The sequence below is a fragment of the Gossypium hirsutum genome, chromosome A12, assembly GCF_007990345.1.
Source record: "Gossypium hirsutum isolate 1008001.06 chromosome A12, Gossypium_hirsutum_v2.1, whole genome shotgun sequence".
NCBI classification, from domain to species: domain Eukaryota; kingdom Viridiplantae; phylum Streptophyta; class Magnoliopsida; order Malvales; family Malvaceae; genus Gossypium; species Gossypium hirsutum.
This window is the reverse complement of record NC_053435.1, coordinates 7,543,853-7,566,749: the sequence shown is the minus strand read 5'-3', so window position 1 is coordinate 7,566,749 and position 22,897 is coordinate 7,543,853. Positions and strand designations below refer to the sequence as shown.

Here is a 22,897-nt window from a genome sequence, read left to right as displayed (position 1 = left end):
CATTTCCTCGAACGTTTACGTAATGAATGAAACATTAACACGCCAAAAGGTTCTGCAAAATTCTGTCCCTCCACTTACTTACACTCACTCACCCACTGCTAGGATTACGTACTTTATTTGTAACATTTTTTTTATTAATCCAATAAACTTAAATTGAATTTCAAAACCATTTTAATACAACAAATTGAAATATCAATCGGAAATTAGGTTTACTCTCTTTATAAAATCATATATTAATTTCATTTAAAAAAATGAAATGATAGATGATATAATAATTGGGATAAAGCATAAATAAGGCTTCAGAATTCGTTTCAAAGGTTGGGATTGACAAAGAATACATTAGGCCCATACCGTACACATATTCCAAACCACTAGTTAGATATTTTCAGACCCCTTTCTTCACAAATATCAAACATCAAATTATAAGTTCCTCATCATCATTAGCTAATTCACAATCATATGAGCCAAGTCAAGTTACAATAAACCTAATGGTTAAGCAATCCAAACTAGAGAGCAATTACAAGTAAAATCAAATGAAGATGGCGCATGGTAATGGCATGAATCACCTCCAGTCCAGTACAGAGACGCTGGTTTTTTGTTCTCTAGAAACTATGCTTGAATCCAAGGCCATGCTTCCCATAAACACACCCGGGTTTCATATACAAAAAGGGCGACTTTTTGGAAGTATGCATCTTGGCAAAGACCCTCTTCCCTAATTTCCTCATCCTTTGCATTCCCAGTTTCCCACTGAATGCTCGTGGCACCAACTCATCATCCAAATCATCATCACCATCATCCACTTCCTGCTCACCATCCCCATCACAGGCATATCCTTGAATCAGGCGAGGGGTGAGGGTGTCCTTTGGAGAGGAAAGGGAATCATCATCAGAGACAGAGATAACATCACCAGAATCATCATCATCATCATCATCATCATCATCATCATCATAATCAGAGGAGTTCACGAATTCCCAATAAGAAAGATGGTCTTCTTTTCCCAAGAGAATCATTTCTGGGTCATTTTCCATGGTTGAAAAGAAGTCAACCTCACAATTGGTTTGCATCTCTTTTTCACTGGTTTTTGTTATTGATATTTGATGGGAGGGAAGTCTGAAAATTCTCTTAAAGCAAGCAAATGCAGAGACGTTAGCGGACCACGTTTCTCACTTCGTCTTGCATTGGACCACGTTTTCTCAACTAATAACTATCTACCACGTCCTTTAACCCAATACCTACCTCCCACCTATTCATTTGTTTTTTTGGGCCGGAACTAACATCTACAAAATAATTCGAGTGTGATTTGCACAGGGATGGTCCTTTCTTCAATATCAAAATAAAAAAGGGTCCAAGTTTTATTTAAATTTCAGGATTGGTCAGAGGCAATTTTACAATAATCTACCTATGCCACCATGACTTGATTCCTCTGTACTGAAGTTGGGTTTCATCTAATCTCATATTGGTTTTTAGAACTTTTTATCTAGAGTTTATTTAATTAATGTATTTGATTTAATAGGTTTGAAGTGCGAATGATTGGAAGTTGAAGTGCTAGAACTCGAATTAAGGAGATTGTGAAATGAAAACATTTGAATGACAGTAACCAAGACAAGTATCACAACTTAAAAGCAACCAATCAAACCATTGCTGATCCATCATATTATTCATAGCCTACACTTTATGTGCAGTGCAGAGAAATACTCAAATCAATGGAAACCCAAAAAGTAATCAGAGGAAATGTAAAGCGAATTACATTGAAATGAAACGTAAGTCTCGCCTATCAACCATTTTCTGTTTTAACAAGGGCCCTCTCTCACCATTCTTGCCCATCAAAGATTAACAAGAATAGCCTAAATCAAAATTCCCTGTTTCTTTATTATTATTATTATTATTATTATTATTATCATTATATCTTAATTTCAAAACCAAAACAAAAAAATAAAAAACAAAAATTGATGGTGCAAAGAATTTTAACCCATATCAAAATTTCTTCATGCTTCTTACCTTTTACCTGCAGTGAAGAATCAATCGACATGCCTGGTTTTGTTGGCACAGCGAGTGAGGTAGGGGAAGCCTGAAACAAGACTCTTGACAAAAGTAGCGCAATCATCGAATTTGATTGCGAATTTGTGAAGGAGAACAGAGCAGTCCTGATGCATCTGCCCCGACAACAGCGATATCACATACAGCACACAATTGCCCATCCTGGCTAGGGACGAAGCGAGCAGTGCAATATGGGCAGGATACATCCTTCTGTCCCCGGTAAATTGGCACATAAGTTGCCCCACAAGTCACGAATGGGTTTCTGAAGTCATAGTTCAGCTGAGAGGCATCTGTCATCTTCCTCTCTGCGGCTTGGAGCACTTGTCTTGCTGTCTTTGCTTGATTCTCATTTGTGGGGTTTGTTTCTAATAGTCGCCGGGCAAAGTTACCTGCTGTAGCCAGGTTCTTAGCCTTATAGCAGATGGTCATTGCATTCAGCAGAGCAAGTCTGAGGTGAGGCAGTTGAAGGTTGCAGTGGGTGAAGTAGGCAGCAAGCTCCTGCTGGCGTACTGGATTGTCTTTCATCTCTCTTCGCTTCAGCTCCATCTGCAGACCAAGTACATACTCCTTGGCAATAATAATTAACTCCTTGACTTCATCAACTTCCCTCCCTGACTCCACAACAATCAATGGAACCGTATGAAGAATGCTGAGGAAGAGCCGAAGAGCCTCAGTGAATTTTCCAGCCGTTGTGGCCTTGTACCCAGCCTTCAGCTTATCATCCAACTGAGAAAAATTGAATACAAGGGCTGGTGGACACCTAACATTAGGAGCAGCAGACTCACTCCATCCCCTCTCAACTGCCAGGGGCACCACTGGAGCAGATGTTAATGCATGAAGATAGCTATGACTGCCAGTGTAAAGATCAAGAAACATGGATTTCAAAGGAGCAAAGTTCCTTATACCGAGTTGCCTGCTCAGCAAACACATTGCTGTGTCAAAATTGCCAGCTGCTACATGTTCAGCAGCAAGAGATGACCTCTGAATCCAAATCTGACTTACAGGCATACCAGGAGTTGGTGCCACAAAAATAGAAGAACGACCATTGCCGGAAACCTTAGGGGTTTCTACCTCAGCAGGGAGTTCTAAATCTTCAAGGTCCCATCCACCCTCTTCATTTTCTTCGGCCACTTCTCCATCCTCCAAAATGGCACTAACGTCCCCAATCCGCAAGCCATCAACCACATCAAGATCTTCACCCCAGTCACCTTCTGCACCCTCCTCCTCTTCATCCACAGCACCCCTGCCACCATCAAATCCACCATCAAATATGCCTTTCATGACTCTCAGAAGGGGCCAATCACCACCACACATAACAGGGGTTGGAGGTATCAATAGGGAAGGATTTTTATCCACTGGCAAAGGAGGGACATCATCTCCCAACTCAGCTGCTAACCTTTCAGCAACATCCTGTAGACCATGGACAGATGCTGTAATATAAGCAAGAGGTAAGTGACCAGCATTCTCCAAGATCTTAACCCGTTCCTGTATATCACCAAGGTACAAAGCATTGTGAAACTGACCCATAGCATCATTCTTAACTTCTGCAATTTTCAGCATCTTGGATAGCTTTTCCAGGTTACCATTTATGAGATAAAGAAAAGACAATCTCTCAAAGTTCTTAGTCCTCTGGTAGGCATATTCCACTATAGCAGCATTGCCTTGGCGAAGGGCCTCCACACCCAACCTATACCAATGATCTTTGTCATCAATCTCCTTAGCTGATGCAACAGCAATTTGAATGTTCCCACTCTCTAAAGCCAAATTAAAGCGTGTTTTCTCATCTTTGACAAAATGGAGAGCCACTTCAGGGAACCCCTTCTGTTGCAGATAAGCAATCATGGCCTCACCACAGAGCTGGGAGTTTCTTATCATATTCATAACATGATCATATCGCTTCCGAAGCAGAGAGAGCTTGAAAATGTATTCTGTAGCATCAATAACGACACTCTTATTCTTCCCATCACGATCCAGGCAAAATATAGTATGGCCTGAAACCTTAGTTATGTATATAGGAATCTCAAGCGTACGGATTATTCCACTATCTCCATTGGGAAGGCAATATTTTATATGGTTTAAGGTGGTGTAAATAAAAACACCATTCTCATCCCACGCTCCACTTTTAACACGTATTGTCTCATGAAGAGTGCACTTATGCACAAGCTTCTTGTTAGTAATGATAATGGAATGCTTGCTGAGCAAAGCAACACTTTCCATGTCATTAGACCAAGCAACATATTTCACAAAAGGGGTTTGAAGGTCACCAAGGACAAGCCATTGCTGGAGATCAAATATGACTACTCTATCCTCTGACCTACACAACAAGCTACCTGTTCCAGCATAAAAGATTGCATCCGTAGGTACCGGGAGGCCACTCTTTTTCACCACTTCATTTTTAAGATTCTTGACAAGAACTTGGTTGTTGCCTTTGTCAAGCACAGCAAACCGGTTCCGTGCCACAAATATAGCAGAACTACCAACACCTTTCCTTGCCTCCAGCGAACCGTCACCCCTACCAAAGCTGTCTTTTGGTATCACATACAACTCATATGATCCTCCATCTACATCTGAGCAGATAAGGACAGCATTTTCTGTAGGACTATAAGACAGAGTTCTTGGACTTTGATTCAGACTTGTGGAACCAGGACGTCGAATTGGAATTACCTGTGCCTCTCTTTGAGTTGGAAAGTCAAAATTCCTTATAAACCTATCCTTGGCATAAAACAGAGAATCCCCACTCACTGCAAAAGCAGGACGCTCTCTCTCTAGCTTAAATACAATCATGCCACTGTCATGTCCAGCTGCCAAAATATTCATCTCAGGATGAACAGCAAGAATCCAGAATCTGTCATGTTCTCGACGGAAAGTTTGAAGTCCAGTTCGCTTTGTTACATCCCATACACGAATGCTTTTATCCTCAGAGTTAGATACAATGATGTCTTGTTTGGCATGGAACATAACACATGACACGTTATTTACGTGCCCTCTCAAGGTATCCACCTCCCAAGCCTTTGTATCTGCAAACAAATAAATAGTTTACTAGCTGCACACCGACTCAGTGGTCTAAACTCCAGCTGCACAAAGTAAAATGGAGAAGTTGCAAAAATATCATGGCCCAATGCAACATACATCAAACTTCAGAAAAGAAAGTAATTAGGTAAGTTCCTTATGAAGATTTTAATTTGGCAAACAAGTGTACTTAACTAAAAAATTTTAATCAAGTTTTGTAGCAAATGCAATATAAGCGGGAGAAGAATGAACCATTTTACTATAATTACCATTCATACGCCACAACTTAACTTGGCGATCATCTGCTCCAGAGACTATTAAAGGTAAGGTGGGATGAAATGTAGCCCAATTCACACCTCGGTCATGACCTTCCAACACATACTTAACAACTACATCAGCACCACCAAAAAGATCTGTGTTCATATGACTCAACCTTAAGATATCATCTGCTGGAGAAGCCGTCTTCTTTTTCAAGGAACCAATATCCCAAACTCGAACAGTCTGATCAAGGGAGGCTGACACAACCAGGTCTTCTTTAGGATGGAATGAGGCACACATAACATAATGATTATGACCAGTCAACACAGAGATACAAGTTCGTGACTGCCAGTTCCATATGCGAATAGTCTGATCATCACTGGCACTCACAATCCATGGATGCTCATGATGAAATTGCACAGTACGAATGTAATCCAGATGTCCAAGAAGGGTGAAGAGACATCTATGTAACTTGTAATTCCAGACCTTTATCTTGTAGTCATCCCCTGAACAAAAAAGCACAGATTTTCATATAATTTGTATTGACAAGTAACCTATGCTTTGTAAAACACAACCATAGCACAAATTGAAAATTCTTGAAACCAATAAAAACTTCAAATTCAGACCTTCCTTGCTCATGTTTTTGTGTTCTAAAAGTTTTCAGATTAATCTCAACGGCACTCCTTTCCTGTAATAAAGTTACTGACACAGAAATTTAACATCTAAGGTGCAAGGTCGACAAGTATGTTATTCGTCTTGGTTTAAACATGTAAAAACAGCTATAAAGTTATATCAAGACTGTGTTCACTGTCATCCAAAAGAAATGAATATTTGTTGTATTCATAACTTGTTCTTTCATAATTTTTATTTGTAAAAAACTGGTGTATTACTGGTCATAAAACCTTATCAAATAAGACTATTTATGTTTTCTTAATTCTAATGACCAAAAAAGAAAAAGACCAGAAAACTCTAATGATATAATCACTGAGGCAACTGAAATGAAAATCTCATTAAATGAAATTAAATTGTTGTGATATTTTACACATTCCAATGTGTTTGCACTCAGAAGTTCTAATTGTATTAGAAATTCAAAAATTTAAATCATTTCCCAATTATTGGTACTCAAACTTCATATTTTAAGCATCTATTCTAATTCTTCAAACCTTTTATTTATAATAATTTACCTTTAAAAAGGCATCTAACAGAACAAAAGAAAAATTACTCATTCACCAAATCATAGGTTGAGTTGAGACACTCTTATACAGAAATGACTCGCTGCATTAACTGCTGGGATGTTAAGAGTCACCTATGTTGGCAGACTGCAGAAAATTTAGTGCACCCTGTTCAGCAAGCAGAGCTATTGGTTCCATATCTTGTTCTTTCAGTTAGGATGATAAATGAGATAAACCAGCCTAGCGCGTTCCTGTGGAAGGGCCAAGAAGGAAATGCCGAGGGAGCCAAGGTGGGATTGGACACAGTTGGCCGTCCCAAAAGTGAAGGAAATTTGGGACCTGAAATTTTGAGGTTTTGGAATGTTACCTGTATCTTAAGGCACAGTTAGTCTCTCATTTGCAGATCAGGCTCTGTTTGGGTGGGTTAGGTGTATGCTTACCAGCATAAAAGCAATAAATTTTGGAATATCTCCATCCCAGATTCCAATAATTGGCATCAGAGAAAGCCCTTGAATTTAATATAGGGTAAACTGGCAGGTCTCCAATGTCTACTGGCCCCGACTTAGATGTGCATATTAAGAAGGTGTAAACCAAGTCCAACTATATGAAATCTCTAAAGTGTAAATCTAGATCCAGCATTATTATAAACATCGTGATTCTCAAGTGTTATATAGAATTGAAGCTAATAATTCCGAATTAACTAGCACATTTCACAAATTCACATCGAAATCCATAGATCAGTAAAATAATCAAGGAAATTTATTAAGCGGATATAAAATTGAGATGAAATGAAACGAAATCTGAACCTCCAGAGACAAACAAAGGCTGGGACATGTGGAAATGGACGCCACGAACAGGGCCATCGTGTTCGTCGAATCGATCAATCAGAGTCCCCATTCGATAGTCCCATAATTGGATAACACCACTATGGAGACTGGCTAAGATCCAAGGCCTCTTAGTATGGAAACTCAGTCCCTTCACTCTATTACTCTTCGTCTCAAACTTGGTCAACATCTTTTTTTTTTTTCTTTCTCTCAAACCACCCTATTCCCTGCAAAACGCGAACCAAATCCTACGTCTAATAAGCTAGCGAACAGGGGGGGGGGGCGAATTTGGGAATTCGATCAAAGAGAAGAAATTAATACGTTAACAGTTAACACTCATTTGGGTGGTCAATGTAATAGAAGCTTATTTAGTATATTCCTATTAACTTTCTTGTTCCAGGCACATGAATACTAAACAAATTAACATAACATACTTTTGTTTTTAATAAAAGAATAACTTAATGAAATACTTTTCAAGTTTATTTTATAACCATACTTATGATTTTCATTTTTTTTCAAATTATTTTTATAAAATCACATGCTAAAATTGTATAATTTTTTTATAAATATGTCTATTAAATAAATTTAATTCAAAAAATATTTTTTAAATAAAAGCATTATATAAAATAAAATCCAAACAAATGTTAACATATAATTTTATAGGAATAATATATATATTAAGTTATATTTTTAAACAAAATTTGGAGATGAAATAAAACATATTAATTAAAAATAATGTTAGAGGAAGTGAATAGGAAAAGAAAACATAATTGTAATTTCATTTTTGGAAACACAAAAATTAAAGAAAGTGGAAACTCTTGTATTAGAATTTATCACCTCAACAAGTGTTAAAAAAAAAATTCCTCAAGTTGACAAAAACATGGACATATTTTGTTTTTTATGACATCATGATAAGTTTAATTTTCAATTCTATTCTTTATTTTGAGTTAAGTTGAACTAATTACTACACCAGACGTTAATGTGTTTGTCTACGTGGCAGTGCATGCTTATTTCTTATGTGGATTTATTCTAATGCATGTGTACTTTTATGATTAAGTAGTAAAATGATATCATCTCGCATAGACCAATTACTTAGTCCACGTTATCTAATTTAGATTTAAGAATTATTAGTTTTAATGTCTCAAGCTTCGTTATGTAAAATTGTAATATTTGTAACAACTTTAAGATGTCGTTGTTAAATTTGATTTTTAGGTTACTAATCCCAATGACAGGATTTTCTATTGTGAATTTTTAATTATAGACGTAACAATAAATGAAATTGTTGTTAAATATTATAATATTAGCAAGTAAGATGTTGTTACGTAATTTATTTTTTACTTTTATTTATTAACCGCAACAACATGGTTTATCATTATTAATTTTTAATAAAATACGCAAAAACCAAAATAAATTATTATTAAATGTTAAAATATTAACAATAATATTAAAAATGTCATTACATAATTTAGTTTTCATGTTATTAATCGTAACACTAAGGTTTATCGTTACAAGTTCTTGATAAAATACATAACAATAAGTTGTACAATTTGTTGATGTGAGATCTTAATCAAATATGCAATAATAAAATTAGTTGTTGGTAAATGTTACTGTACTAGCAACAATTATAAAATGTTTGTTGCCAAAATTTAAATCTATTCATTAAATAATTGATCTATTTATTGATAAATACTTAACAAGATTTACTTTAATAGAACAGTTTTTTTTAGTGGTGCCGGAAATAGTAGTTTCGAAATTCTATTTCCGATATTTAAGCTCGTAAATATTAAATAATATTTACGAGGTTAGTATTAATGTTAATTTAACTTTGATCCCTTAATTTTGTTAATTGCATAGTTAATTAAGGAATAAAGACAAAATTATAAAAATGGTAAAAGTTAATCACTACAAATTTTTAATTAATTTAAGGACCATTTTAGCAATTGGGCCATTATAATATATCCAAGCGGTGATGGATGTCAACTTTAACCCACCAAATTCGCTAATTGTTATTAGTTTTAATTAAACAAGGATTAATTAAGTAAATTATAAATAATTAAAAATTAAAATAAGTATAAAAGCTAAAAATAAAAGAAAAACAAAACATTTACTTGAGGTCTCAAGAGCTTGATTTAACTAGCTTGAGTATCAATTGTAAAAGTGTTAAAATTTCTAAAAGTTTTCATTGATGAGTTCTTAATGAAATTGGTTTTAAATGGTTAGATTTTAAGCTTACATATGAAAAAGAACAAGATTGTAATGTGAAAATTGTTAGTTTCAAATATAGGGACTAAAGTGTCAATATTTTGAAATTGGTAATAAATTTCTATAATTATGGATAGTAGAGAGCCTTATAAGGATGTAATTGAGAATTATTTCGAAACCGAAACTCAAATTTGAAAGTTATGATAATTTCTGTTTTAGGGACTAAATTGAATAAAATGTAAAACTTTAGAGAGCATTTGGAAAGTGAAATTGAACTGTCATATTTATGTAATAAGATGTTATAAGGCATTTGGGATTGATAAATTGAAATGAATTATCATATAATTCAGAAATTGAATCAAATGGGGGAAATTGAGGAAAAGGTAAAATTACGAATTAGTCCTCGATGTTTTGTTTGTTTTTTTTCAGGTAAGTTCATAAGGTATGGTTATATTTAATTATATATATACTTGAATTATGAATTTGTGTTGTGTGAATGTAATTTGAATTATTTACGACTTGGTACAAAAAGGTGATATATGGGCTAAATTGTAAAGAAAAGAGTTATATGTGCTAAATGTGCTTGAATGAATGTAATAAATGATGATACGATACGATTGACATGCCAATAGGTATATTTTGGCATTGGTACAGGTTATATGTGATGGTATGGAGTATGTGATTGTACGAGATTTATTACAAATCATATCGAGATCTAGCATTTGTTGTGAATCATCGTATATTGAATGCCTCTTCAGAGACCCTAGTGTGGCGGAGGGACATATTGTTATACGATTATATATATGATAGCCTACGGGATTTGCATTTTGTGTCCTGGTGTGGTACTACTCGGACAAGCAATCTGGTGTGATGTAGTTACCCGTGTATCCGAACCTATTCATTAAAGTTATTCGGGCTAAATGGTTAATGAAAATGAAAATGGAAGATATAAGTTTGGTTTACAAATGGTTAAATATTGATTGAATTATGCAAACGGTACTGAATTGTTGATTTCATGTGAATGGTATTGAATTGAATTGAGATGTTAAATGTTGAATTGCTATACGATTTGGTCATATGATGAACTCACATTATTGTTGTGATTTGCTATGTTAGGCATATTTTGACAAGTTAATTTGTAACGCCCCCATGCCCGAGACCGTCGCCGGAGTCGAGTATGAGGTGTTACTAAGCTTAGTTTAACATTTTTAGAACTTTGGATTATTTGTTTCTACATTCACAGCTTTTAAGCTACTTGCGTCACAGTCACAAGAAAAATCATATCTCGAGTTACGAAACTCAAAATTAAGATCCATAAATTTTCCCTGAATCTAGACTCATATACCTATCTACTAATTTTTTTATAGAATTTTTGGTTGGGCCAATTAGTACAGTTTATTAGTTAAAGTTACCCCTGTTTTAGGACTCGGCTGGTCTGACCTCTTTTTACTACGAACCACAATTCATATGACTATGAGATTTGTTTCTACTAAAACTAGACTCAATAAGGATTCTGAGGATATAAAATATACCACCTAATTATATCTTTATAATTTATGATGAATTTCTAAAGTTGGAACAGGGGATTCAAAAACTGCTATGACCCTGTTTCACTAAAATTCAAATATCTTCTAACATATAATTCCTTTACCTGTTTCATTTATTTCATGTGAAACTAGACATAATAAGCTTCAATTTGATATGTAGTCCATCACCAAATTCAATTGCTATGATTTTTAGTAAATTCTCAAACTCGCATTAGTGTTGCTGCAGTATTCTGTTTATGGCAAATTTCATCCTTTTTATGAGTTTTTATGCACTAAATATCTTAATAGTTTTCCTTAACATCAAACATAATCTACACTGACCATTTTCATAATTTATCATTATCAAGCATTTCCTCAACCATTCCACAACCATACCATAAGATCATTTACACAAAATAGGTATATTGCTATACATGCCATACTTAAATTTACAAGCCATTTACCAAAAGTCTTTCAGATAGTGTGACTGAGCCTTCGACCTATCCCGGCTCCTGAGCTGGCTTGTCCAAAACTACAATGAATAAGAAGGAGGGAGTAAGCATAAATGCTTAGTAAGTTCATAAGCAAATAATAAGTAACATAACAAACAGTTATACCAATCAACATTAGCATACATCACTAAAACACATATCACTTTTCTGATCATTTTTCATCATCTTATTACCTTATAGTGGTTGTATCAATACTCAACCCGAGGGTTAAATACATACCTGTCCAAAATATCCATTTCACATCGCTCACCAATACGTCTCTTTACATCTCGAATATTCCTCCATTGAGTAGAACTTTACCCGTTGAACACATCGGAATATAATTCGGATACACGGATAAATTGCACATAAGTGCCACATATTCAATCAAGCAATCATGTAACCCGCCCATAAACGAACTCGGACTCAACTCAACGAGTTCGGATGCCTAGTTACATCTCACGAACTCGGACTCAACTCAACGAGTTCGGACATTCGCATCCATAAGTGAACTCGGACTCAACTCAACGAGTTCGGATGCTCAACCATCCTAGTGACATGTCACTTGTATCCTAATCTATTCCTAAGGTTCAAACGGGATTTTTCTCGAACACTTATCCTTGCCGTCTTCCGTAGAATGCCGAAATCAATACTCGGTAACAATTATATTTAACAAGTAACTCACATAATTTACATATTATTTGAAATTAACCACAAAGCATACATTTCATAATGAAATTCAGCATAACACATAATTAATATCAATAACTTAAAAATAACAATTATGCTATATTATTTACACATGAACTTACCTTGGTACCAAAATACAAGGATTTTGCAATTTAGTCCACAATCTTTTCTTTTCCTCGATTGAGGTCGATTCCACGTCTTTCTCGATCTAAAATAACACATTTAGCTCATTTAATACTCACATTATCAAATTAATCCTTAACTCAAATTTTGGAAAAATTACAATTTTGCCCCTAAACTTTTGCATATTTACATTTTTCCCCTAGGCTCGGGATTAAACTTTATTCCTTATTCTTATATGCTGATCACTTTTCTCTTCTATGGCAACATCAAATTCTCACTCTAACATGTACTTATGACTATTAGGTATTTTTACCGATTAAGCCCTTTTACTCGTTTTCGCTTAAAACCGAGTAGCCCAAGTTGTCTAACATAATTTAAAACCCCATATTCTATCATAAAACATCAAAATACACAAATTTCACCTATGGGTATTTTTCCAAATATGAACCCTAGGTTGAATTATTGTTAGCATAAGCTTAATCGAGCTACCGGGATCTCAAAAACGTAAAAATCATTAAAAACGGGGCTTAGAATCACTTACTATGAAGCTTGAAAGTTGAAGAAACCCTAGCTATGGTGAGAGTGAAGTTTCGGCAGCAACTAAATGGGGAAGATGACTATTTTGTGTTATTTTTCCCATTTTATTTCATTTAATATCAAAATGACCAAAATGCCCCCTCCTCACTAAACTTTCAAAAATTCCTTCCATGTCCTAATTTTGCCCATGAGCTTAAAATTGGTAAAATTGCTATTTAAGACCTCCTAATAAATATTTCAAAGCAATTTCATACTAAAAACTTCTAGAATGCAAGTTTTGCAACTTATTCGATTTAGTCCCTACTTTCAATTTAAGCACTTTAGGCATAGAATTTCATCACGAAATTTTCACACAATCATGCAATCATATCATAATCATCAAAATAATTATAAAATAATTATTTCTATCTCGGATTTGTGGTCACGAAACCACTATTCCGATTAGGCCCTAATTCGGGATATTACATAATTAGTTTAATTTGTTTGATTGTAATTTGACGTAAGGTTTATCATTTAAATACCTATGAACTTTGTAACACCCCATACCTAGTCCAGCCACTAGACTCGAGCTACAGGGTGCTACCACAATAAACCAAAACATTCATAAGCAATTTAATCGTTATCATTCAGTAAATCATTATATACAAAGTTAAGTTCATGTTAAACATGCATTACAATCAAAACCGAGTCTCAATCGAGCTTATGAAAGCCCTTAAACAAGTTCAGAATTAAATCTGGACTAATTTGAAACATTGACAGACAAGTAAGTAAAAAGTTAAACTTGGGTCACACGGTTGTGTGACAAGGCAGGGGCCGTGTGGTGCTATCACACAACCGTGTCTCCAAACCGTGCAACAACCTGATGCCATGTAATCCAGGGTCACACAACCGTGTCGATGGGCCATGTAACAAACTGTGGTCATGTGAACCAAAATCAACCTAAACATGTTGAACACATGATCGTGTCATCCAACCATGTGTGACATACAACCGTGTGGTAGCCCATGTGCAGCATAAATGACCTATTTAAGCAAGATTTCATACCAATTCTTCAAGTGACCTATGATGCCATTTCAGGCTATTCAAATCAACACAAAAACATACATATTTCAATGCCAAAATAACAATTCACCTAATCATTTTAACATACAACCAATATACCTTCATTGGCACCAGCAATTCATAAACTCAATTCAAATACAATTCAAACCAAACCTTAAGCTATATCATACCACAACTCAATTCACATACTTAGTACCATTCAAACATTACATTTCTTTAACATTCAAGCATACTAAACTTGGCAAACACCAAACATCAAATATCAAGGCACAACCATAAATTTACATATAAAAAGTTATTATACCAAAACAAACTTTAACTAGCTTAAGTTTATTCAACCTATGTACATGCCACGAGTAACCAACTCCAAAACATCAAAGGTCTACCGAATCAAGAGACAATAGATGTGAGCATCTCAAATATACCTATCAAGATTCAAACGACAACATCAACTTATAAGATTTTGAGCTCAATCACATATATAACCTCAAATGTTCTCATTTTCATTTCAAACTAACTTATACCATATGTCCAAAACATATTCATTACTTAGCCAACCTCAAATGGAATATCTCCAAAACTTCAATCACAATTCCACTCGATGAAACTTTGTAAAAGAACTTTGTATATAGGTGAAAATAATAGTGCTTGGCAACCCGTTAGGGTTGAACCTACACGATAAATAACTTGGCCAGGGCTTAATATTCCTATATTCTCAAGTCAGCAACATATGCAGGAGCTCGGAACCTAAACCTGTATTCTCGAGTCCGCAACACTTGCTAGAGCTCAGAACCTATACTTGTATTCTCAAGTCCACAACATATGTAAAAGCTCGAAACCTGGGCAAAACTCATAACCTCGTATACGAGACTTTCACTATTTTCATCAAGATTTAACTTCACATTATACCATTTCACAACAATCTATTTCAATTTGATTCAATTCTTAATTTAGGTACTAATTTGTAGCCAATTCAAATTGCTAATAAAACATTAATGAACATACAGATAAACTTAACAGCAAATTAAACATATTTATACCGTACGAACTTATTTGACAGAATGGTAACGCATATCAAGGACTATTCGGTAGTTTTCTCTTTATTGCCTAAGTCAACAACTTGATCTATACAATAGTTAAGATTTAAAATATCAATACCAATCTCATATTAACACTCAAATTCATTCTTATAATCTTTTAATTTCATTTTACATAATTTCCTTGAACTTTTATATTTTATTCAATTTAATCCTTAAATGTAAAATTAATAAAAATAATTGTATCAAATAATCCTTAAACATTTCATAGCTTCTAAATCTACCATTTTCTATCAAAAACATCTAAAATTCATCAATGGTAAGTTTTAAAATCTTTAACAATTTTGAAAAGAGAGATACGGGTTAACTGAACCTAATTATAACAATCTCAAAAATATAAAAATTACAAGAAACAGAATTGATTTGCTTACCATGCAAGAAGACAAATTGTTTAAGCATTCAAAATGGCTTCCTCTTCTATTTCTTATTCCCAACAGTGAAGATGACCAACTGAAAGAGATGATAAGTTTAATTTATGTTTTATTATATTTTAATATAACTTTAACTTTAATTTTATTTTATTTACTATAATAACAAACAATACCTGTCCACTATAAACCATTATGGAATAATTTCCATTCTAATGCTAAAAAAATTACTATTTAAACAGTTTAATCAATAAAATTCAATAGTAATCAACTTTTACGATTTTTATGATTTAGTCATTTTTCCTTAATTAACCATCAAATCATCAAAATTTCCAGACCAAACTTCAATCCACTAAAATAACAACTCCTTAAATATTTAACAATAATATTTACAGGCTCAGTTCACGAAAATGAGATCCCGATACGTCATTTCCCAAAATCACTTGACTTTCGGTACTTACCACTTGTACCTTAACTAATTGATCAATTAATAAAGTCTATTAAATCTGATTCACTATTATACTATATTTAACTCATAATATTAATTAAATATATCTACGGACTTTCTCATCGAAATTGTGGTCTTGAAACCATTATTTCTGACAACACTGAAAAAAATGGGCTATTACAAACTTACTAAGAATTCGAAATGCTTACCTTGTTGTTTTCCCTTTTTCCTGTATATTTCTAGTTGCAAAATCTTTTGACCAGATCTAGGAGAAGCTCACACTATGTAACACCCCATACTCGGCCTAAACGTTAAGACCAAGCTTCTGCCACGCTGACCCGCCTCAGTTTATAGGTTACCTGAAATTCAGACAAACAAACCAAATGAGTTTACAACTCAATGTGCGTGAAACTTACATTTAATAGGAATAAGTAATATATAGATGAAATCTCACTTTCTATAGATTAGCCATTTCTTAGAATCAGCTGCGGAAACAGAAATAGAGAATATCAAATACAGATGCAGAACATATCAGATACAGATGCAGATTCCTACCTCCATCCGTTACACACCATCTCCATCCATCCTGACATACCATATAGGGCATCAAGTACCCATCCATCCCTACACACTGCGTAGTGACTGTATGTCACGTTTCAGAATAATTAATAATTACAACCTAGTTGCCAGATTATAATGCGATAAATTGCCAAAATTTGAAATATTTGTGGCTTAACCACCAGAGTTGGCAAATTATTGAGCTGATCACACTTTCTTTTTAATACAAACCCAATCCCGATACAGATGCAGATTTAACAGGTACCAGATATAAGTACACAATAATGCAATTTCATATTATGCTTATGTAGTGCTATCACACTTATGTATCAGATCTCATAACAAGTGTATATACATATATCAGAATAATATATTATTCAGTAACAGATTGTCAGATAACAATTTCAATGTTTAATTTAGATTATACGAACCCTACAGTAGGCCTACATTCGATTCGGATGACGATTACGACCCTAGGGAAAAATCTTGATTTTTAGCCTACACGCCCTTGTGCATTCACACGACTTAGGTGGCTGGGTTGTGTGGTCCACACAGCTTATCACATGGCAGTGTGGCTCAAAATAGTGAGTCACACGGCCTGGCACACGACCAAGCACACGCTCATGTGACTTACAACTCGTCATACGGCCTAGACACACGTATATGTCCCTGGCCTATGTGCTCCTAAATTCAAAACAGTGAGTTACACGGCCTGGACACACGCCCGTATGACCCTAAATCCAAAACAATAAGTTACACAGCTAGGAAACACACCCGTGTCCCTAACCCGTCTAACCTTAAATAAAAAACAGTGAGTTACACGACCTGCCATACGACTGTATAGCGTCGGGAGCCATATTTTTTGGCGTCGAAATTCGTAAAAAATCGGGTTTTCGTTACACACTTGATACGGATTCAACACAGAAGCAACAGAAGTGATTCCAAAGCCTAAAAATGACAACCAGAAGTTCAATCAATGACTTAAACAAACAATTTGCATAAGAACAACAATCAACCCAACATGTCAAAGACTTCGATGCAAACCTCCATAGCAAACTAACACTTACTTTTGAATCCATAACAATTACTTCAACTTAGAATACTGGAGGAACGTTTCCCGCAAGACCTTTGTCTAATAAAACCCTAATCTCAAAATTAACAAAAATTTAGACAAACAACAATAATTTCTAACTTCGAAAAGCAACAAATAAATTTTGCGAAAACAAAAGAGAAAAATGACAGAACTTACGCAACATCCTTTCGAATGATGCAATGAACAACGCAGAATTCCCAATTAAACCCAGTAATAGTTTACGGAAGAAAGCAAAAAGAAAAAAAAAGAAAGGTGAAGAAGGAAGAAAGAAGAAAATGAAAAAAAGTTAAAGAAATGGTTTTTAAAATAACAAAAACTAATAGGCTTTTACCAAGTAGCATAAAAAATATTTTCTTAATGCATGCACAAATATTCAAACACAGGACCAGAAGGTATACAGAAACTTAACATCAAACTAACAGGCTCATTCTTGACACAGATTAACGCCGAAATAAACTAAAGTCAAACATTTAACACTAAAGGTCAAGTCTAACAAAATAACAAAATTTCCAAAAATGAGGTTTAACCCCCTGACCTCTAATATGCAAACAGAGCACTTAACCAAAAATATAGAGAATTGATTATGACAAAATTTAGCAAACAACACTCAAATTTTTGGGGCGTTACAACTCTCTCCCCCTAAAAGAAATTTATGCCTCGATTTTTACCTGACTCAAACAGATAAGGATATTACTGGCGAATTGAATCCTCAAGTTCCCAAATGGCTTCTTTAATGTCATGATTCCACCACAGAACCTTAACCAAAGGAATATTTTTCCTTCTCAGAACCTTGACATCTCGATCCAAAATCTGAACAGGCTCCTTTTTAAAAGTCAGATACGATTGTACCTCAATCTCTTCAACAGGAACAATATGAGATGGACCAGACCGATATCGTCTCAACATAGAGACATGGAACGCATCATGAATTTGATCCAACTCAGGAGGTAGCTCTAGCTAATATGAAATAGGTCTGATACATTTTAGAATACGATAAGGTCCAATGAACCTCGGGCTCAACTTGCCCTTACGTTTGAACCAGAGATCCTTTTTCCACGGAAAAACTTTCAGAAATACTTGATCACTCACAGAATACTCAATATCTCATCTTTTCAAATTTGCATAGAATTTTTGTTGGTCGGAAGCTGCCTTAAGACGGTCTTGAATCAATCTAACCATATTCTAAGTTTCAGATACTAGCTCAAGACCTAGAACCTGACATTCACCTAACTCAATCTAACACAAAAGAGTATGATACTTACGGCCAAACAAATCATTATAAGGTTCCATCTAAATGCTAGCCTGAAAGCTGTTATTATGCGTAAACTCAGCTAGTGGCAAATACTCCTCCTAACTACCTCAGAAATTGATTACACAACTTCGTAGCATATCCTCTAGAATCTGAATAACTCGCTTAGACTATCCATCGGTCTGAGGATAATATGCAGTACTGAAATCTAATCGGGTACCCAAAGCCTTGTGAAGCTTCTTCCAAAATCGAGATGTAAAACGTGGGTCTTTGTAAAAAATGATTGAAACTGGAACTCTATTCAATCTTACAATTTTGGAGACATACAACTTAGTCAATTTCTCAAGTGAATAATCCATCTTGATCGAAAGAAAGTGAGTAGATTTAGTCAATCAATCAACAATGACCCAAACCGAATCCTTATTAGTGGGTGTCAAAGGCAATCCACTAACGAAGTCTATATTCACACGCTTCCACTTCTAAAAGGGAATCTTAACCGGTTGTAACAGACTTAAAGGTAACTGATTCTCAGCTTTAACCTTCTAACATGTCAAACAATGAGAGACAAAAGTAGTTACCTCTCGTTTTAAACCAGGCCACTAGTATAATTCTCGGAGATCCCTATATATTTTATTCTCATTAAGATGCACAACATAAGCACAACGATGCGCTTCCCACAAAATCGACTACCTCAACTCAACATCATTAGACACATAGATTTGACTCTTTAAACACAAAACCCCATTATTGTTTAATCCGAAATTAAAAGTTCCATCATTCTTAATCTGATGAAAACGAGAAACTAGAGACTCATCACTCAATTATTTAGTTCGAATCTAATCAACCTAATTCAATTTAACCTGTAACTCAGTCAGTAGACTACCGTCATCAAACAAACTCAAGCGAGCAAACATCACTCTCAGATCAGTCACCACTCTATGACTAATAGCACCGGCCACAACGTTTGCCTTACCAGGATGATACTCAATCGTGCAGTCATAATTCTTAAGCAACTCAACCCATCTACGTTACCTAAGGTTCAACTCCTTCTAAGTTAAAAGATATTTAAAACTCTTATGATCGGTGTAAATGATACACCTCTCACCATACAAATAGTTGACCGCCTCTAGACATACTAACGTTCAGAGTGTAAATACTGTACTAAAATATAGAATTACGAGGCAGTATCCGCAAGTATATGGGTCTAGTTCTAATATAGTTTTACAATAGAGTGTGTGAGTACTCCGAGGGTCGTACCCAAATGAGGTAATTACTAGATCAATTCTAACCTAAACACTAAGATATCTAATTAATACTTTAGATTTAGTTGTAGTACAAAGAATATTATAAAAGATTTTTGAGGTTTTTATGATAATAAAATAATATAAAAATATAAAATCCAAAAGATTAAAAAGGAAGAATAAATCAAATCTGATTATCGGTAGTTAGTTCGCTTCGGTAATCTCCATCAACTGTCTTTTTGGGTTCCTCGTCAATCAACTAATTGCTACCCTAGCAGGATCTTCTGATCTTCCACTAACATAATGAGTCAGTAAGAACTACTTATTTTTTGATCTCATAATCCAGACTAGTTTGGGGTTAAGGTATTCACAGATGCGCAATACAAATTTTGGGTTAATTTCCACCTTGATGACTTTCCAGGGTTGTTCGGCCTAGGGTTTATTTCACGTTCTCACTTTCTCAAACAATTAATCTGTTGAGTAACCCTAGAAAATAGTTAACAAATCATACATTCACTCGCTAATCCCTCATAGAGGGATTAGTTCCTCATGGTGTTCATAAACAATATATATTCGATGTAAAGAGAAGGTATGCTAATTAAATTGAAAAGATAGAGTAAATGAAAGAGCCCGATTGTATTGAGATTAAGTACAAATTTACAGAGTTTTAATAATTTCACAATCCATATATCTTGAAAGAAAATGACAAACAAATAAACTGAACTCTAGAAAACCTAAGAAAGAAAAAAAACGAAGCTAAATCTAAAGAGAGAAACTAGGTCCATGGAAAGGTGTCTATAACATGTGCCAAATAAACCTATTTATAGCCTTTAGGTTGCTGTCGCCCTTAACCCTAGGTTAGCTGACATTCCTAAGCTTTAAGTTTGATTGTGTAAACCAAAATACCCTTACTTCATGTTTAAATTTTGTCCCAGAGTCGATGTCGCGACACACCAAGACCTGTGTCGCGACATAGCAACCAGTATGCTCCTCTGTAGCCATCTTAAAGGGTATGTCACGACACCCATCGAAGGTAGACTTGATTTCTCTTCATTTTGTTCCCTATGTTGTGACACAGACCTCCCATGTTGTGACATAATGTCCAGTACCAACCTAAAATGTCTTCTAATGATGTCCTACACACCCACAAAGTATGTTACTTTCCTTTAGGCCTCATTCGACCTTAAAGATTAATAAAAGACTCAATTTGTATATTTTATTGATTGTAAGGAAAACTATAGAAATTTATCTAAAATGTAATGAGAATGCTTGTATTTAGGCTCCTTAAGTGTGAAAACTAGTTTAATTTGCTACACCGAATTATGATAGATTAATAGTGCCTCTAGATTTTCAGAGCGAAGACCACTACAACCAACTTAAAGTCATACGTGGGATTCTTGCCCTCGTTTGATTTAAGCTGTCGAGATTCGTAAGCCACAACCTTACCATTTTACATCAAAATACAACCTAACCCGACATACGAAGCATCGCTGTACATGACAAACTCTCTACCATATTGAGGTTGTATCAGAACAGGTGTCTGAGTCAGAACGGACTTGAGCTTTTAAAAGCTCACTTTCTACTCATTAGACCACACAAATGATGTGTTTTTAAATATATATGAATATCCAGCTAGCATGGCTAATTTGCATGTTTTAGGTTTAAGGACTGAATTGAATAAAAGTAAAACTTCAGGGGGTAATTTTGTAAAAATGTTTAAAATGACCAAATTGAAGGAAATGAATTTTTTAATTATCTAAATTAATAATTGAATGAAATTTTCAATTTAAGATCGGGTGAAAATTGGGAAAATGGTAAATTACCAAAATGCCCCTTAATCTTGATATTTCTGCAATTTCGCCAAGTAAGTTCGTGTAACTTGAATTATATTCTTAAATGCTTGAAATGCATGTTTTTTTTATATGAATATGATTTGAATGTTCATTATATGGAAATTTATGAAACATTGATATATTTGAAAAAAAAAGGGAAAAAAATCACGATTGAATGGAAGGAAAATTCGATGGATCTCTGAAAAGGAATTGACGGTAAAAAGGATCTAGCCCAGACGGGTGATCCTATCCTGATATAGCCCTCCTGAAGAATATGTGGAAAATGGATTTAGCCCGGACGGGTAATCCGAATTAGGGTCTGAATTTAGCCTGGACTGGTAATTCAGATCCAAGCTAATTAGAGTAATTGTCATTGTAGGGGATTTAGCCTGGGCTGGTAATCCCGACAATACTCTATGAGTTTATATTACAGGGGATTTAGCCTGAACTAGTAATCCCACTGTAAGGATGAGGTTCGTGGAAGTGTGCTATCTGATATGGAATGTGTAAGACCATGGTTGAAAGATACCATGGCAACCTGATATGAAATGTGTAAGACCATGGTTGAAAGATACCATGGCAACGTGATATGGAATGTGTAAGACCATGGTTGAAAGATACCATGGCAACCTGATATGAAATGTGTAAGACCATGGTTGAAAGATACCATGGCAACGTGATATGGAATGTGTAAGACCATGGTTGAAAGATACCATGGCAACCTGATATGAAATGTGTAAGACCATGGTTGAAAGATACCATGGCAACGTGATATGAAATGAATAAGACCATGGTTGAAAGATACCATGGCAACCTGACATGAAATGAGTAAGACCATGGTTGAAAGATACCATGGCACCATGACGGGAAAATGAATAAGACCATGGTTGAAAGATACCATGGCAACATGACAGAAAATGAGTAAAACCATAGCTGAAAGATACTATGACATCATGTCGAAGATAAATAAGACCGAGGAAGAGAAACGCCAAGATATCTATTGAACAATCGATATTTAGGTAATATGTATAAGATGGAATGGTTATATGAAATGGTTGTGTGAAATGTTTACAGGAATTG

The 22,897-nt window shown here is 34.9% G+C and overlaps 2 protein-coding genes across 4 annotated transcripts; both read right to left on the bottom strand.

The window, feature by feature from the left end:
- Positions 1-602: 602 nt before the first annotated feature.
- Positions 603-1,064, bottom strand: LOC107920735 (uncharacterized). The gene has a single exon (XM_016850577.2). The coding sequence runs from the start codon at positions 1,062-1,064 to the stop codon at positions 603-605; it is 462 nt and encodes a 153-aa protein (XP_016706066.2).
- A 552-nt stretch (positions 1,065-1,616) lies between these two features.
- LOC107928042 (coatomer subunit alpha-1) lies at positions 1,617-7,681 on the bottom strand. Of its 3 annotated transcripts, XM_041082609.1 has the most exons (4): positions 6,917-7,627; positions 6,611-6,843; positions 5,316-5,810; positions 1,617-5,054 (listed from the first exon to the last, which is right to left on the bottom strand). In XM_041082609.1, the coding sequence occupies exons 2-4, from the start codon at positions 6,672-6,674 to the stop codon at positions 2,101-2,103; spliced, it is 3,513 nt and encodes a 1,170-aa protein (XP_040938543.1). In that variant the 5' UTR covers positions 6,675-6,843; positions 6,917-7,627; the 3' UTR covers positions 1,617-2,100. The 3 variants fall into 3 exon arrangements, with proteins under 3 accessions (XP_040938543.1, XP_016714696.2, XP_016714687.2); XM_016859207.2 differs by having other exon boundaries at positions 6,611-7,681; XM_016859198.2 differs by lacking the exon at positions 6,611-6,843 and having other exon boundaries at positions 7,283-7,670.
- Positions 7,682-22,897: the final 15,216 nt, after the last annotated feature.

Bases quoted from the DNA above. Each gene is read 5' to 3' on its own strand.
- LOC107928042 (XM_016859198.2), bottom strand. From the start codon at position 7,490: ATGTTGACCAAGTTTGAGACGAAGAGTAATAGAGTGAAGGGACTGAGT. The intron at 5,811-7,282 runs GTTCAGATTTCG...TTTTTTGTTCAG, and splicing joins GCCTTTGTTTGTCTCTGGAG to GGGATGACTACAAGATAAAG. The intron at 5,055-5,315 runs GTAATTATAGTA...ATTTGTTTGCAG, and splicing joins TAAGTTGTGGCGTATGAATG to ATACAAAGGCTTGGGAGGTG.
- LOC107920735 (XM_016850577.2), bottom strand. From the start codon at position 1,064: ATGCAAACCAATTGTGAGGTTGACTTCTTTTCAACCATGGAAAATGAC.